This window comes from Condylura cristata, unplaced genomic scaffold (assembly GCF_000260355.1).
Source record: "Condylura cristata isolate star-nosed mole 26May11 unplaced genomic scaffold, ConCri1.0 scaffold00024, whole genome shotgun sequence".
Lineage (NCBI taxonomy): Eukaryota > Metazoa > Chordata > Mammalia > Eulipotyphla > Talpidae > Condylura > Condylura cristata.
In genome coordinates, this window is record NW_004567125.1 from 14491319 (window position 1) to 14509025 (window position 17707).

At 35.4% G+C, this 17707-nt stretch overlaps 1 protein-coding gene across 1 annotated transcript; it reads right to left on the minus strand.

Annotated features, from left to right (window-relative positions):
- Positions 1-292: 292 nt before the first annotated feature.
- On the minus strand, positions 293-17368 carry MPC2 (mitochondrial pyruvate carrier 2). The gene is made up of 5 exons (XM_004688451.2): positions 17057-17368; positions 7567-7607; positions 3103-3187; positions 2490-2601; positions 293-512 (listed from the first exon to the last, which is right to left on the minus strand). The coding sequence occupies exons 1-5, from the start codon at positions 17163-17165 to the stop codon at positions 476-478; spliced, it is 384 nt and encodes a 127-aa protein (XP_004688508.1). The 5' UTR covers positions 17166-17368; the 3' UTR covers positions 293-475.
- Positions 17369-17707: the final 339 nt, after the last annotated feature.

The following is a 17707-nucleotide window of genomic DNA, read 5'->3' on the forward strand; positions in this document are numbered from 1 at the left end:
ACCCTACCTAGATTCATTTCAAAAAATATTTTATAATAGTGTGAAGTCATCTTGCAAGCCACTGACTGTACTTTCTCACTCTCTTCAGCTTTATTTCATTTTACTTTTAGCTACTACCATCCTTCTGTACAACAGACCATTTAACCTTTCACCTCATTTGAATGTGTGCTCTTACATATACATACTTTGGTTGAGTAGAGCAGGGTTGACCAGGGGTATGTATAGCAATGATGACTTATAGGCTAATAAAAAAATTACTAATATGTAATTTTAAGACTTATGTAAAGAGGCATTGTTATTAAAAGTTTGCTTTATTTTTCTGTTCACTGAGTCAAGTATAGTTACCAATTACAGATAGATTATTTTTATACCTTCCCAATGTTAGCACAGTTAGCATCAACAACCAAATAATAAGTCAAAGTAGGTCCCAGAGGCTATGTCCACATCTAGATTATTCAGGTGATCAGGAACGTTTTCATTTGTTTGCCTTAGCTTTCAGCTCTTGGTTATATCTATAAAGGAGACAGAAAGAAAAATAATCGTGAAATGCAACAGATAAATTTATAAAAAGAAGGGAATGGGGCGCATAATCCATCTCATCTTTCTCAATAGAGATGGTACTAGTAAATATCTCTTCAGAGGCTTAAAGAAACAGGCAGAAAGAAAAGTGAACAATGTATTTATTTGCGTTTGGTTCCAACTTACATGATATTTTCCTGTAGAAAGCCTTATTTTAATAAATATTTTCACTCCTAAACTATATAAGTGTACAGCTACCATGTGAACAGATATGTAAAATTTAGTAAAATATGGTCATTTAGAACTTTTTATTTCATACTCACAAAACATTTTTCCTGAGAACAAAATCAATTGGAAATGGAATTTTGTCTATCATCACTGAAAATAAATATACTTCTGTGATGCAGGCCAACTATTGGGTTAACAAATTATAAGCACTTACAAGTTTACTGCAGTGTAAATTGAAGTTTATTTCTCATTAATCCAGAGAAAAATTAGTCAAAGTCAGAGTCTCTCCCTAATACAACACCCCGTGTTTCATCTACTACTCTTCCCAGCTTATATGTGGAGAACAGTATAAGCACAAGAAGGAATTTATTCCATAAGGCCTACCTTCTAGATGTCTCAAAAGGCCATGAATTCAAATAGTTGATAGTGTTTTCCTAAATGCCCTACATAATCTAACATTCATACTTCTAAACAAATCTCCCAGTCTCTATTGTAACCAAAAGGTACAAAAATCCTTTTGTCAAACTATATCTGAATTTCTGATATTAGAAATAATAGCTTAGTATGTGGCACTTGGTGTTCTCTTAGCTCTACTGTCATAAATTAATAGAAGGTTAAAATATAATTCTGTAGGGCCCTCCCTGGTGGCAAAGCGGGTTAAAGCACAGCACTAAGAAGCTTAAGCCACTACCGCATGAGTTCAATTCCCGCCTGCTCCGGAGGAGATCCACATGGCGAGGCAGACCTCTCCTGACCCGCCCGCTGCTCCTCTCAGCAGTGTACTTCCTCGATCTGCCTGTTCTGCACCCCACCCTGTCTCTGGTGAATCCTCTCACCCTCCGCATCTCTGGCCTGTACCCCAGCTCTATATGAATAAATAAATAAATCTTTAAAAAAATATAATTCTGTAAAAGAAAATACTCTAAATAAAAATCATATACAAATAAAAGTTTATTTTAAGTAAATCCTAACAATGGTTGCTAGCATACTGTAGAATGAGTTATTTTCCCATTCATTATGTGCTAGGTGATTATGGAAGGATTAAGTTATTAAGGATTAAACTATAAAATGACTAGTACTACTAGCAAAGACAATGGCATTAAACTATACTGTACTCTGCATATCAGATTGCCTTCTGAAAGGAAGGCAAATTAGAACTCAGGATTTCCTATTTCATCATTGAGATCACTCAGTTATTTATAAGTTAAAAATAAAAGCTGTTGTTTATGTAATTGTTTTATAATTTAAGAAGGTTCTATAGTTCAAGCAAAACCAGATCCTTCCTCTAAGATGAGGGCTAAGTGTGACGTGCTAACCAGTCACTGTAACTACTGAATAAACAGTGACACGGAACACCTGCCAAGGAAACCAGCGCCTTCCTCTCAGTAACACTTCCAGTACTATGTGACCATACAATTAAGCCCCACTTTATTACATGAAACTGAAAGTGAGTGGTAAAAGGTACCTGTAAAAATCTATTTAATAAATCATAAATTTTACATGCCACCTTAGTTAAAACAATTCCACATTACACATACACTTAGATTTAAAGCCTTAGGTAACATTCTGCTTAAAACTAATAAAGCCACAGAATTTTTTAGAGAAGTTAAAGCTTTGCTTCAGGTACATCTCAATTTTAGTACTACATGTGAATCTTTAATTAAAACAAAAAATAAAGTACTGTGATCTAGGTGGTTTCTGAGGCAGATTTCTTTGTTTCCATCTTTTTAGTAGAGACTTACCTCCAAATACGAACAAGCTGAGAGGCTCCTGCTGCCCCAACAAAGAAATTAACAGCAAACAGACTCCAATTTTTTGGAATAATTACAAGAGAGTATCTTGACCAAATTAACCCTGTTGAAACAAATCATACATTTTTTTAAAAAAAGCATTACTGCTGCAGTATCTTATTACATAAATTGATGATAATATTTATTTAATTATTCTAAGTAGAATAATTTTAAGTAGGACTATGACAATATTGTGGGATAAAGAAACAATACTATCATCTGAGTCTTTAATAGTGTTACACAAAATAAAATACTCAGTTTTCACATCAAAGGGGAATTTTCTAAGTAAAATAAATGAATATTAACTGTAATTTTCCCCCTTACTTAGAAAAATATGTTCATGGCAAACTTGAAAAATGAATACCCATGCAAATACCATAATTACTCAGGGTAAACCTCTTCCATATCTGTTTTTATAATCTATTCAGTTCCTATAGGCAATACTGTTAATTCCTTTGTGAGTGTATATATTTCAAAAATTAAACTATTTTTAAAAAAGGATGTAAAATAAAACAAAAATATTGAATTTCCTATAAGGAACATGGAAGATACTCATTTAATTTACCTGTAGCCATCAAAACAGCAGATTGAGCTGTGCTGAGTTTTTCTGCAGGTCTGGCCATGTCAGCCAATCCGGCACACACTAACCCCTGGAAGTACACATTAACACATACAAAGGGGATGGGGGAAGCATCATGAGTGAGGGAGTAATGGTTTTTAACTTAAGTAGAGCACAAAATAATTCAGAGATTTCTACACGACAGGAGCTATAGTATTAGTATCTATGCATAAAGAAAATGTTTATTATGACAAACTGCTATGATGAGCTTAGGAATTTTTAAATTAGTTTATATTTTATAACCACATTAAGCATTCTCATGTATTTGGAAGTAAGTTATACACACAAAATACTTCTTACTTTTAAATATGAATTTATATCATTTTTACATATATTAGGATCATTTGTGGAATATGCCTGAAAAATATTTAAGGTATTTGTATGATTCCATCTTCATGTTTTTGTCAATGTTATTTTTTTAAGTGTAAGTATCAGAAAAGCTATTATAATTATAGTTTCTTAGTGAGACCATTTTCTTTACAGTCAAAGTATATTAGGTCATTTCTTTTTTGCTGTTTCTAGCATCTTTTATTGAATCACTCCACTAAAACCTAATACCGCCTTAATTCAAAAAATTCAGTAATGAACCTTCACTAGAATATTAGTTATGCTGTTTTATTGCAGAGATAAGACTATGTAATAAAATCACTTCTAATGGAAAATCCAAACCTGCACAAAGGGAGACCAACACAAAAAACCCTTACATATCTACCACAGAGTCATCAGTTATTGAGATTTTTCCATATTTTAACTTTCCCTCTTCTCCTTTTTTCTTTAGGTATTTTTTTTAAAGATTTATTTATTTGTGCATACAGAACTGGGGTACAGGCCAGAGGCTCAGAGGCGGTGAGAGGCTTCACCAGAGACAGAGTGGGGAACAGAACAGGCAGATCAACGCAGTACACTGCTGAGGGGAGCAGCGGGTGTGTTAGGAGAGGTCTGCCACGCCATGTGGTCACCTCCGGGGCAGGCGGGAATCGAACTCATGCGGAGGCGGCTTTAGATTCCCAGTGCTGTGCTTTAACCGGCTGCGCTACCAGGGAGGGCCCTTTCTTTAGGTATTTTAAAGCAAATCCTAAAAAGGCTATTAGAAAATTTGTTCTTAAGAAATAATTTTCAGGTTTTACTGAGTTTCTAAAAGATGCCTCTTGCATAGAAAATACAAACAACCAAAAGGTTTCACTCCTAAACAGAACAATATAATTATGAATTTATACACAAATTTATAGTAAGTCCAATGGTTTTGAATGAAGTCAACAGTTCAAGAAAGGAATGATTCTGGTTTTAAAAAGGGGCAAATGATTAAATACATGAGTAAAACGAGAGGTAAATAATGATTAATGCTAGTATTATTTTTGTGAATATGTACCCAGAGTCCTGTGGCTTTTCTTTCTAAATGCTTCCCAATCATTCTTCCTACACTCTCCATCTAGATTCCAATGTATATTTTCTATTTCAATTTGTTCTACTTCTGTTGCTGGGTGGAATACTGCCATTGTATAGGGGGAGACAGGGACTTACTCCTAATTATTATTCTACTGGGTCAACATATATTAATTATTCCATTGTGGCTTGTTGAATAGATCTATAAAGACTGTGGGTTATATTTCAGCAATTCCAAAATGTGTAGAGAGAGCAAAACCCTCAGTTTTAAATAATGAAATTAATTTATAAGTAGTTTCAGCTATAAAAGCAAATAGCTATCAAATAATCTTGAAATAGTTGTACTAATTTGTAAGAAGTGAAAACAGATGAACTCTATCAAATGGTACAGATTTCAACAGTTTAACAGACTAGTTTACACAAAAAGACAATGAACACAATCTCCTTTAACTGACCTGTATACATAGATTCCCTAAATTGGCCAGTGTTTTCCACTCACCTATAAATAAGCTAATAGATGCCCATGGCCAATTGCTCATGGCTAGTGGGTTATCCTCTATATACTCATGCATTTTTGATCCCAGCAGTTGAATAACATTTTTATCAAGTCACTGTCCACAAACCTGTTTATACTTGTTAATTCAGTTAACATAATTTAACGAACTATAAGGTAAAAATAAAATAAAAACAAAGAAATGGTTGTTGCTTTTGTGGCAAGTGAATGCTTTGGAAAGACTGAATATATAACTGCTATAAAATAGATTGGGGAGGGAGAAGCCATAAAAATCTAGCAGATTTCTGTTTTAATACCCATAAAAATGTCTATGAATTACTCTGCTTTAAAGAAAACTAAACTGAAAATTATACAGTACATACTATAATATAATTTATCTAAGATGGAATATACAGAACTCAAAATTTTATATCAACACAAAATCTTCAGCCTAGCAATGGATGATTGGCTGATGAATTTACAGTTTTAAGTTAAAATATTTAAGATATGTAAGGATTGATTTTTAGAATTATCTACTTTGACTTTTAGGATTACTTCGTTTCAACTAAAGTACTTAACAAGAGACTCTACCATAGTTAAATGTCTGAAGAAGTATAGTTTGAAATTTTGTCATTAAAATTTACTTTAATGGATCTTAAAATAAGTGACAGAATTTTTGCCAAGTTATTCTCATTAAAAGTACTGATTTTAAAAATAACTTAAAAGCTGACACGTACAATAGCCACAAATGGAATGGTTCATAAAACACTCTCCTTTCCTTCTGAACATTTTATGATGCATTATTATCATTAACCAATCTTTTACTATGATTTAGAGGCCAACTGAGAAACATGGTTCTGATACAGTTCTTTCACAACTGAGTAAGACTGGGGAGAGGATATCGTAAGGGGCTAATCACTGGGACTAGTCATTGACGCTTCTGAGTTTTCCGGGGAGAGACATGGAGACCTTGCTAGCTCCAGTTGCCTTCCTGTCTGCTTTGATGATAAGCAGAGCAACCATCTGTCTCATGTCACAAACAACAAAATGGCCAAGAGGAGTAATGTCGCAGAAATCCTCAACACACATGGGTTTGCCAGAGACCAACAGTGGCAACATCAAGTTTCATGAATTTGGTGTCATCTTCCAGCTTCTTTTTCTCAGAACAACAATCTTCTTCAGCTCAGCAAACCTTCAAGTAATCTGAGTTGTGTGACAACCCAGCACAGGTGCATATTCAGCAGTGATCTGGCCAGAATGGCCAGAATAATCACCTGGGCTCCTTCCACTGGTAGGTCACTATTACTATCACCAGTCATACTGCCAAGGTGAACATTACTGACAGATATCTTCTTGATACCAAGGTTCACCTTGCCACTACCAAGAGTTTCATTCAAAGCTTCAGGGTACATTTCAACATAACTTACTTCAGATGTCATGTGACTGGAGTAAAGGTGACTACTATGCTGGGTTTGAGAACACCAGCATCAACTTAGTCCACTGTGATTGTACCAATACCATCAGTTTTGTAGATATCTGGGATGGGCAAGGGCTTGTCAGTTGGATGAGCTGGTGGTACAATGCAATCCAGACCCTCAAGCAGTATGGTTCTACTAACATTGCCATCTTTACAGGGGACTTTCCATCCTTTGAAACATGGCATGTTAAGACTTGACTTCAGTATGCTGTCACTATTCCAATTAGCAACTGGCACATTTTCTACTGTGTTAATGTTGTAGCCAACATTAGGTGCTAACTTTCTTAATGATTTCCTTATATATATAAGGAATTGATTGCATATATATATATTTTTTATATCTAGATATCTATCTATATCTATCAATATATATAAATTCAAGTTACTGAACTTCATTTTCTTAGTTTCAGATGAGTTAAGCTGTGACGGGGCCTAAAATTTTGCATTTCTAACATGGCCGAGGGTAGCATAAGTGCTGCAGATCTAAGAGCTGCACTTTGAGATGCACAACTATAAGCCAAACTGGAATTGTCAAAATAAAATCAATGACTTGCTACAAGACAGCCACCACAATTACTTCTTGCCAGCTAAGTGAGAACATTAGAAATGCAAAACTGGCATACAGTAAAAGTGTTGGTCTTGGTGTCAGAAGTCCTTAATTGTCATTTACCAAATGTTACATGTACCATCGGTTAAACTTTATTTTTTATGACTAACTTACCTTGCCTCTATTTTAGTGTTAGTATCTTCAGCTCTCACATTCACAATAAAAGTTAATTTGGTTTTCTTTTTTAAACAACTTAGTCACAAAGTTTTAGAATGAAAGCTTTATGTTCCTAGAGCCCACAACTGTGAGATTTTTGATAACAAGTATGTTCTCAGAGAACATCTTATATAAGGAAAAGCTAAAGATACATCTGAAAACACTTGCATGAAATCATTTAGAGGCATGCATGCCAAGGATATTTAAAAGTACATTCTTCATAAAAGTTACTTCAAATACATTTCTACTAAAGAACACTTTTTTCTATAACTCCTGTAAAGCTTTAAGACTTACCCATTTCATAACTGGAGCCCAGAAAAAAACTGTTCTGGGACCTGAAATTTAAAAAGAAAAATTAAGGTTTTACTTACTACTCCACACATGTCTTTTAAGTTATCACTGTATTTCAAAAATTTCCAAACTTATCAATCTAGTTCTAATTATTTTTATGGTACTTTCTATTTCTTTGTATTTAACTTTTAGAGTCAATAGGGTAACAATCTTTCAAACAAGCTGTTTTGATCTTGTCAATTATATTGGTACCTGTTAAAAATAGCAAAAGTACAACAGAAATGGTGTTGGAAACCACTTTTAAATTTGTAAGTTAGTATTAGATCACTACTGAATAACCTTCAAGTTGGGAAAATTACAAATTATAGAATTTTTATGGTCAAGCTACCATAGATATTTACATATTCACTAATTCAATTAATATTTATTACATATGCTTCCTAGCTCTTGTAAAAATTCCATATGTTCTAGTATAAAATTAATGAACCTAACTTTCAAGTTCATATGAGAAAAAGAAAAGCTCCTAGTTTTGAAAGTGCCTCAATAGCAGGAGTTATACTGGCACATGTCTGCTTTCTGAAAAATGTTACCTTAAGTGTTTAAAAGTACCAGAGGAAAGTCTGGCTTTTGAGATAACCCCAAATTTGAGAAGCATATTTCTAAATTGGAAGGAAATTCAGAGGTCATCAAATCTAAATCCTTCATTTCACCAGTGAGCTCAGAAAGTTTTTTGACTACTCAAGTCACACAACTAGGAAGCAGCAGAATTATGACTGGACCCTGTGTCTTCTAACTCTTAAATTAGTGCTCTTTAACTACATACCTCCACTCAAAATGTTTAACTCTTCCAAATCATCCATATCTTTTAAACTTCAAGGGAATACAATGAGAAAAAGAAACATTCTGTTTATGCTAAATTCAATATAATCAGAACACTTAAAGTGATGATTATATTCTCACCCACTAGGTAAACAAAATACATTTATATCTTAAGACAAACTTTATTTATATAAGTTATTTATATAAGACAACAGTGATCTACTAGCAAGTTTAAAATATTCTATTATATATTCATGACTATTGCTCTTTGGTGCTGTATTTTACTTTATAAGAATAAAACAATTTGTCTTTTTGGATCATAAACACATTATTATGCAAGTATATCATATTTTCTTCTCTTAACTTATTCCCAATTACTATTTTACAACTAGCACTAGTAGGTAAAGATTCATTTTTCCATACATGACACCCCAGCAAGTGAGCACTCACTGTCATTAATAAGTAGGATTATTTTTATTCCACATGTGTAGAAATAACATTTTAAAGATCAAACTGACTTTAACCTGTGATTTGGAAACAAAGGAAGATTAACTTGAAAAAACACCCAGTTGTAGTTATGGAACTAATTTACTGTAGACAAGATCATTCATTCATACGTCCATAATAATTACTGCATTTTTACAGTCTACCAGCCTCTGGGGATATATTGAGAAATAAAATGCAGTGTTCTTTTTTTAATGACTCAAGAACAGGTAGGCTGTATAAGTAAAATCATATCTGAAGGTTGGATAAAAGTATTTTAGAGAAACTTTAAATTCTAAAAAACTTTCATAAAATGCACACTATTTTCATTCTAAGGCTGTACTATCAACCCACAGTGAAAATGAACCCAGTGATAATTCCTTTTTAGGCAATGTCTGGCTCACTTACTACTAAAAATAAGTTGGTCAGTTTTTACATTAAGAGGAGAAACTGAAAAATGTAAAAATGGCAACTTTTGCTTAGTAGTAGTTCTGGGAAAGTGTCACAGAGTATAAACTATTGTGTCTTTAACATAATTAATTGATGGCAGTTATATATTTCAGACTATTCTTTCACAATTTATTTCTGGTATTTTTTTTTAACTCTCCCCATTAATTCACATTGTCCTTACAGTTAAAATTCATTAACTCAGTGTGTTTTTAACAAATGGGGTTTAAAATCTACCAATGTACTTTAAATATTCTACGTTGGTTAATTATGTATCTACTTACCTATCAAGATTATAACTTTCTTGGGCTAGTGGCTAAATAGTATTCATACTTGTACCACTACCACCTAATAGATGTTAAACAAAAAGGAGAGTTAGCACAGTTGGAAGCAGTATATATTAAGTGTAGTTTATAGACTTTATATGTATATATACATATATGTGTACACACCTATGCAAACAGCAGAAAAATTCTTTAACATCTTAAGTTATTTTCATCAGCCTGACTATTCATGTCTGGCTTATACTTTTACGTGTTTTTAATTAAGTTTGATGATTTCGTAGAATATTTCCACCTAATACTAAAGTCCTGCAATCTAAGTCTTATCTCCTCAATCTTCAAAGTTTCTGGATACCATCTTCAGACTACTAATTCTTCAAACACTATAAGATCATGTCACAATCCCTATCTTCCCTTGTGAGCCAAAACAGTAATTATGCTAAATTTCATTTTCTCCCATATATGTGATAGTTATGTTGCTGTTTTCCAACATATCTTCAGGCTGTCCATATTTTAAGTTGTAGAAGGAATCTAGAGACAGTATGGAAATGGCTGCAGGGAGAAGCAAGACAATTGGTTTTGCTTAAAAATTCTAAATTTGATCTTATAATTGAGTTGAGTAAAAATGGATCTCTATTTAATGTTTGAGTTATTGTCCTTATCTTTTATCTTGCTCCTAAACATCATATTGTTCTAATCACAGCCACCATTATACCTACAACTCTAGCTACAAATGATCACCTCCTCTTCCATATCTTTAACAATAAGATATGGAAACCATTTTCTTTGGTTAAGACTAGACTGGAAATCCAAAGGAAATTGTTTATAAGCAACTAAAGATATAGAAAACTGAAATTAAGGCACTAAGTTTCAGAATATAAAATTTGAATCCTCATTTAGTTAAATTAAGCCCAGATTACTGGTTCACAACCAGGGGTGAATTTACGCCACAACATCTGCTGAATGAGAAATTTTTAGCTGCCATAACTGCGTGGCAGGGCTGCTACTATTACTGACATCTCCTGGACAGAGGCCAGGCTTGCCATTAAACATCCGACAGAGCACAGGACAATCCTCCATAACAAACAACTGTCCAGCCCCCCAAATGTCAACAGTGCAGAGTTAAGAAACCCCAGCTTAGGAGGGCTGACAAAGTAGGCAAATATATGAGTTTCATGCTTTTTATGTCTTTAAGTCTTAGTCCATGTTGTTCTAGCCTAAAAACCTGCCTTTTCTTTATTTAATTTCTAATATCCTTCAAAAACTTACCTTAGGCTTCATCTTCTTAAAGAAGCCTTCCTCAACATCTCTAGGTCAGAGTAAGTGCACTGTCTCTGAACTTCCATTGCTGCCTGCATATTCTACTGTTTTCTGCACTTAATAACTACATGATCTATTTATGTATCTGTCCCTGTAACTAGGCAAGGTATTAAAGATAAGTGTTGTTTTTAATTTTCCTTGTAAATAACAAGTATGTGTGATTACAGCCGATTTAGATTTAACCTTGTCCAGTTCAGATGCTAATCAAAGATACTAAAACTTTAGGTCTGACCTAGATTTGCCTTAACATTGCTTCATTCTCGAGGCTAGATTTTGCTATTTACTCTTTTCCAGGGAAAATGGTTTCCCTTTGCATCAGGGTTCCAATAGACTTTTACTCTACTCTCAGCCCAATGCATATTTGATTCCTGATGCTATTAAATTCACTGGTCTAATAATTCAATTTTTAAAAAGATTTATTTATTTATGTGTACAAGAACTGGGGTACAGGCCAGAGACATGGTGGATGAGAGGAGTCACCAGAGACAGAGTAGGGAGCAGAACAGGCAGATCTACTGAATACACTGTTAAGGGGAGCAGCAGGAGGGTCAGGTGAGGTCTGCCACTCCCAATAATTAAATTTTTTCAAATGCCTTGTCTATTTTACTTAGCTTGAGCCTTTGAGATTCTATCATCACGTGGTTCATTTTTTTTCCCTCACACAAAGCCTCTGGTCATCTCAGTATTCATTGCTAAATCTATTTTTTATTCTTACATAAAGTTTGGCATCACCACCCCCCAAGGGTAAGTCAGCACATTGTTTTAGCTCTTGCTCTGAACTCAGCAGACTACTCTGTTACTGCTTCAAAAGTGATGTTCCTTTTTGTCACCTCCCACAAATTGCTTCTTGAGCAGTACCTGTAGGGTCCTGCTTTCTTTATGAACAGTCAAGTTTTTCAGTAGGCTTGTCTGGTGGCTAATCTACTCAACTGTCTAGAGAAAAGTGATAGTTTTGAAATATTAACTGCCTCTTCTTCCCTAACCAAACCAAGCAAACTTCAAATATGAATTAAATTACTAGAAACTAGCCCAAGAAAGGTATACATAATTTAGTTTTTAAATAAGTTTAAACACAAACTCTAAGTGAATATAACAACTGCTAAGTACTGAAGTTAAAAATAACAGTAACAAATATAAATTGCAAGACATTTTAAATTTCTGATTTTACTGCTCTATAAAAGGATGTGGCCAAGTGACACAAATAAGAGTTGGACAGCAATAAATGCAAAAAAGTAGTGCTTTTTCAGTTAAAGAAAAAAAAAGAAAAAATGGCTACCAATGCCCACGATCATACAATGGGTTAATAAAACAGTTTAAAGGGAACTTACTTTAATTCACCCTTCCACTTTATCTGAGCTAATCATTTCCTGCATTAAGAATAGATAAATCAAATACATTTGGACAGATATCAGTTTAGGTACAGAGGCTGTTTTCCTGATGAGGAAATATTTTGATCGATTTCAACATTTCTAAAAACAAAGCATTTGGAACTAGGTATCACACAGTGATAGCACAATGTTACATTAAATCTTTTTATAGGGGGGAACAAGTTTATGCTCTATAGATAATCACATAGCTATTCTTAAAAGAGCAATAAAAATGAAGTCATTAAATAATTATGATACCTGAAGTGATTATAATATCTTAAAATTAAGATAAGCAGAAATAAAAACAAAGTATCTGGATAACATTTATTATAACCAAAGGAAAAACCTGATAGGTAGACAGTTTGAACTGCTGAGAAGATAGCTATAAAGATCACCTCAAGAAATTTAATTTGGAGTTCCAGGTGGGGGAAATAAGCCCCTGTCAGATATAAAAGTACAGTGTTTTAAACAAAGAATTAATTAACAATTAACATATTTTAATTTTTTTTTCTTGAAAGTTGAAAAAGGTCTCAAATGTTGACAATTTAAATAAAAGTATTTTAATGGTTTAAAAAAATGAGGAAAAGAAACACATCTTTGATGATTTCTGAAAGTTATGCTTTCAGGTTATATGCACATTGCCAACAACTCTCATGAGAAATGACAAAGAAGTAAAGTCTGAAAACATAAAACAAAGAAGTCTGAAAACATAAAACTAAGAGATATTAAACAAGTATTCAAAAAATAAATATCTATTTATTGGAGGATTGTTACAGATTTGTCTTATTTTGAAAGTATTATTAAAAGTTCAAGCTTTCACATTTTCAAAATTTGAGAAATTCTACAAGGGAATGTCATAATCAAATATGTAACAGAAATACATTTTGAAATGAATTAACAAATCCAGATGCCTTGATGAATCTTGATAAATCTGTTGATAAAATGACACAAATTTACTTCCTAACTTCCTTATCCAAGAGGAATTTAATATAATGCACTATTACAGCCTCTAAAAGTATGTCATTTATTTTAGGTGCTCTTCTTTATCTAGAGAAAGATTTTCTTATTGGAACACAATAAATTACTTTAAACACATGCAAACATACACGCATTACAAACACCCAAGTGAGGTATTCATTATGTCCCAGAGTAAAACATAAAGTTTCTTATTTGTAGTCTGACTTAACCAAAAGACAGTTTTATTTATATTTTTATTACTTTATTAAAAATAAATTGTTTGGCTATAGCTGACATAAAACATATTAGCTTAGTAACAATTTTTTTAAGACTTATTTATTTATGCATACAGAACTGGGGTACAGGCCAGAGGTTCAGGGGCAGTGAGACGATTCACCAGAGACAGAGTGGGGAGCAGCAGGGTGAAACAGTCTAGGTTTGCAGTGCCATGTGGGCCACCTCTGGAGCCAGGGATCTAACTAGAGCTGAAGCAGCTGCAGCTAGCTTACAATGCTGCGTCCTAACCCGTTGCGCCACCAGGCAGGGCCCAATAATCTTTTTTCTTGTGATGAGAACTTTTAAGACCTCTCTTAGAAGCTTTCACATATACAAAACAAAACAATATTCTAACTATAGTCATCATGTTGTACACTGCATCCTCCAAAATTATTTATCTTATAATTGGAAATTTGTAGTTTTGATCATCTCCTAGAATAGTTTTTAGATTCCTTAGAGTTCTGAACTTCTTTGGAACACATACCCCTACCAGTTAAAAAAAAAAAAAAAATGCAGGCCCTCCCTGGTGGCCAACAGGTTAGGAGGCAAGCTAGCCGCAGCCACTTCAGTGCAAGTTGGATCCCCAGCCTCGGGGGTGAGCCACATGGTCCAGTAGATCTCGCCTGTCTCCCAGCTGCTCCCCTCAGCAGTGTACTTTGTTGATTTGCCTATTCTGCTACCTACCCTGTCTCTGGTGAAGTCTTTCACCAACTCTGGCCTATATCCCACTTCTGTATGCATAATCAATCTTTTTTTAAAAAAATGCCATATATATTTTAATAAACTATATATGTACATAATTATATACACAGATGCCACAAAATTCAGTGTGTATGTATATATTCTGATATAGATATACTTGATTTATACAGCTTCATTAACATTTTTATATTAAAAGGTAAACACACGGAACATTAAAAAGATTAAATAATAGCAAACATTAATAGAAGTTCAACTGTTTTCTCCCTTCATTGCAATGTCTAATTTTGTGTACACCTTAGGATGATTAACCTCAGTTTGGAACTCATAAATAGAAAGGAATGACACGCCTCTGCTAAGAATGTTTTTATCCAACTAAGCTTTTAAGTAAACATTAGGTAGCATGACTTCAAGGTTATTTCTCTGACAAATACCTAGAGTGCAGGCTCTGCAGCTGGTTAATATGGAGCCATATATTTTTATAGTCAGGAAGTTGGTGGCGGTAGGGGTGTGGAGTCGTATCCCTTACAAGAATTGGACTTGCTCGTGTACCCACTTAGCATTTTACAGAGGTAGATCATGTGTGAAGAACACCTAAATAACTGGATGATAAAGGTCAGAGGTCTAACTATAGTACACACATTACTTTAATACAATAATATGCCATCTATATGAAGACATGTTCTTGTTACCTGTCTAGACGTACTTGTCAGTGATAAAATTAAATCTCAAAAATTATAATTATCAATGTAGAATATGTAATGATTAAAATCCTGGTCTTAAACATCACTGTAAAAATCTCTATTACGTTCATTGTTTAAATCACAATCCAATAATATACTTTAATGAAAAACACTATATAAATCCTTGAATATTCTCTCTGGGTACTCTTGGAATAACCACTGTTTCCTCAGATTTTATTCAATATTAGTAAATTAACAGTTACATCTTCATGCTTCTCCATTTCTATATCTGTGTGTGCCTACAACTTTTTAATCACAAATAACTTTGTAGTGATAGGTGTTCTTACTCTGCATATTGACTAAAAGCTTACATGGAAGGGAACTAAACTTTCTGTTGAGAGTCTTGATAAAAACACTCTGCTACATGTTTTACAGACGTTATATCATTTAATTTTCAAAACAAGCTTTAAATGATGACAATTATCTCCACTTATAGAGTGACTAATTAAGGCTTAGGAGATTTAAGGTTAAGATCAGTCTGCCAAGTCTTGACCTTAGTTCTCTTTGGCTTCAAGCCTACATCCCTTCCCCTAAACTGAAAAATGACTTAAAATAACTATTCCAAGAATATCCAGTTGGAATGCAAGGTAACTCCTTTATTGTGAAAGTTGAATATAAGCAGTAATTATAGATGGTAAAGCCAAGGGCATGGAAAAGATCACTGTAAAACCACCATCACCTTTTGCAATAGCATAGTTTAAATGTACTCTTCTATCTGCCCTTATACTATAGATCAAACACAAAACTTAAGAAGGTCAGAGTTGACTTCACAGGATTCAGCTAACTCTAAATTTCAGCTCATTGCAGCACTGCCCAACCCTCCTCCCTCCTGAAAAACGTTGCCATAAAATACAACTCCAAAAAAATTGAGTGTTGAATTAAAAGGTAAACTAAATAAATATCTGTCAAAAACCTGTCACCAGAGATCAGTTTTATAAGGGGCACGATAGTGCAGTAAATTATATCATACTCAAGTACAATCTCAAAAGACAGTCCATTCTATTCCATTTTCAGATTTCCATTTGAATCAGATTTAGGAATGGGTTCAGACTTCAGAGAGCTGCTTCACAGTTAGTTAAGTGGGGAGCGAGGCAACCAACCTTCCTAATGACACTACCAGCAGAGATCTATTTGACAATGTAGACTGATTAATCACTTTTTGGGTTGCACTTCAGTCTTTCAATTTATAACAAATTTCTCTTTTGCTAAATCAGGCTTGAAAGAAATCTCAGTTAAGTAAGTATTAGAGCCCATTTTTATAAAGCAGTAACTGAATTCTAGATCTTTAAGCTCTTCAGGTTTCTTAAAGAATTATTTTTTTAAGTCATAAAAGCATTGTTTTCAGTAGGACAAAGAGAGCACTAACATTTACTGAGCATCTACAAAGAATCAAGCATGCAAGTTATCCTTAATTCTTCACATGGACCACATTTTACAGAAGCGAAGAGATTTAGAATTTCTCCCAAGGTCACACCTATAGTTAAGAGGCAGAGCTGGATGAACTCCAAGGCTGGCCACATGAAAAAGTGAAGAGAGCTGTTCTGTAATTTCATATGTAAGAGTAGAGTTAAGATACAGACTAGACCTGTGAACGGCGGACTGCCAGAGATTCTGAAACCGGTAGCACATCTGCAGGTTTATAGCGGCGGCGCTGACAGAAGTGTGACCTTTACTTCAAACCCTCAATGCACCAGGCACCTATCTAGCTCAGCTCTCGGTGCATCAACACACCACCACTCCGGGAGGGCAAGAGGGGAAAAGGAGGGTTTCCTAGGGGACCAGACCCTTTCGTGGCCACAGAATGGTGAAAAATCAAGCCCAGAGGTTGGACCCATGTTGAGTAGTGCATAAGGGATAGGGTGCAACAAAGGTCGCATAGGGCGCTGACTCCTGAATCACGGGTTGATGAGAGATGCTGTATTTTAGCAAGTGAAAAGCAGAGAGGATGAGCGTTTAGGCGACTCAAAGGGGAAAAGGCTGGGTCTGTGCGTGATGCCTCCAGCGGTAGAGTTGTCAACCGATCGCTAAAGCTCTATTTAAAAGGAAGGAGGGTGGTGGGGGGAACGGAAGGTGTCGGTGGGAACCGGTCCGGGTCTATTACCTGCCGGGTGGTTGTACAAAGGCCTGAATTTCTCTGGTAGCAGGAGCTCCACTTTATCTAGAACCCGGTGGTAGGTGGCCCTGAGGCCTCGGGCGCCGGCTGCTGACATCTTCGAGAGGAGAGTTCGTGGACACCCGAGTTGGGAGAGTGGCCGTGTCCTTGTCCCTGGTTGACAACGAAGAGCAGCTCGTCACTTTCCCCAGCGACAGCGCCTCGCGTCCTCCTCTCCCTTAGGGTGCCCTTCCCGCGGCTCAGCCTGCCCCCTGCGAACCGCCCAAGGGCCCGGGGGTGGTGGCGGGAGGAGGGAGAGGGTTGAGGGGCGGAGGCTCTGCGACGCCCCGCCCCGGGCCCACCCTCCAGCCCTCCCGCCGCGAGAGTAAGGAGGAGTCATGGCAACAGGTGCCAAAAAGATTGCCTCACCTAGTCGACCCCGCCAAGCCTAGCGGCAGCGCGCTTGCGCAACGGGAGCTGCCCACGGCGACTGGCCGGCATGCAGCGTGGGCGGGGCCCAGCACGGACATCTAACTTCTCCTTCCTGCCCTCGAGGCCATGTTGGAAAAGGGAAAGTGAAGCTGCACCGGCTCCAATCCTCTTTCACTCCGCTTAAGGAGGCCCGCAGTTAAAATGGGCTTTTCGGGCCTTCCGTGCCCC

Coding starts and splice junctions, on each gene's coding strand:
- MPC2 (XM_004688451.2), bottom strand. CDS start 17,165: ATGTCAGCAGCCGGCGCCCGAGGCCTCAGGGCCACCTACCACCGGGTT. Junction 2,602..3,102: donor TGCTGTTTTGATGGCTACAG/GTAAATTAAATG, acceptor TTGTTTCAACAG/GGTTAATTTGGTCAAGATAC. Junction 513..2,489: donor CAGCTTGTTCGTATTTGGAG/GTAAGTCTCTAC, acceptor TCTCCTTTATAG/ATATAACCAAGAGCTGAAAG.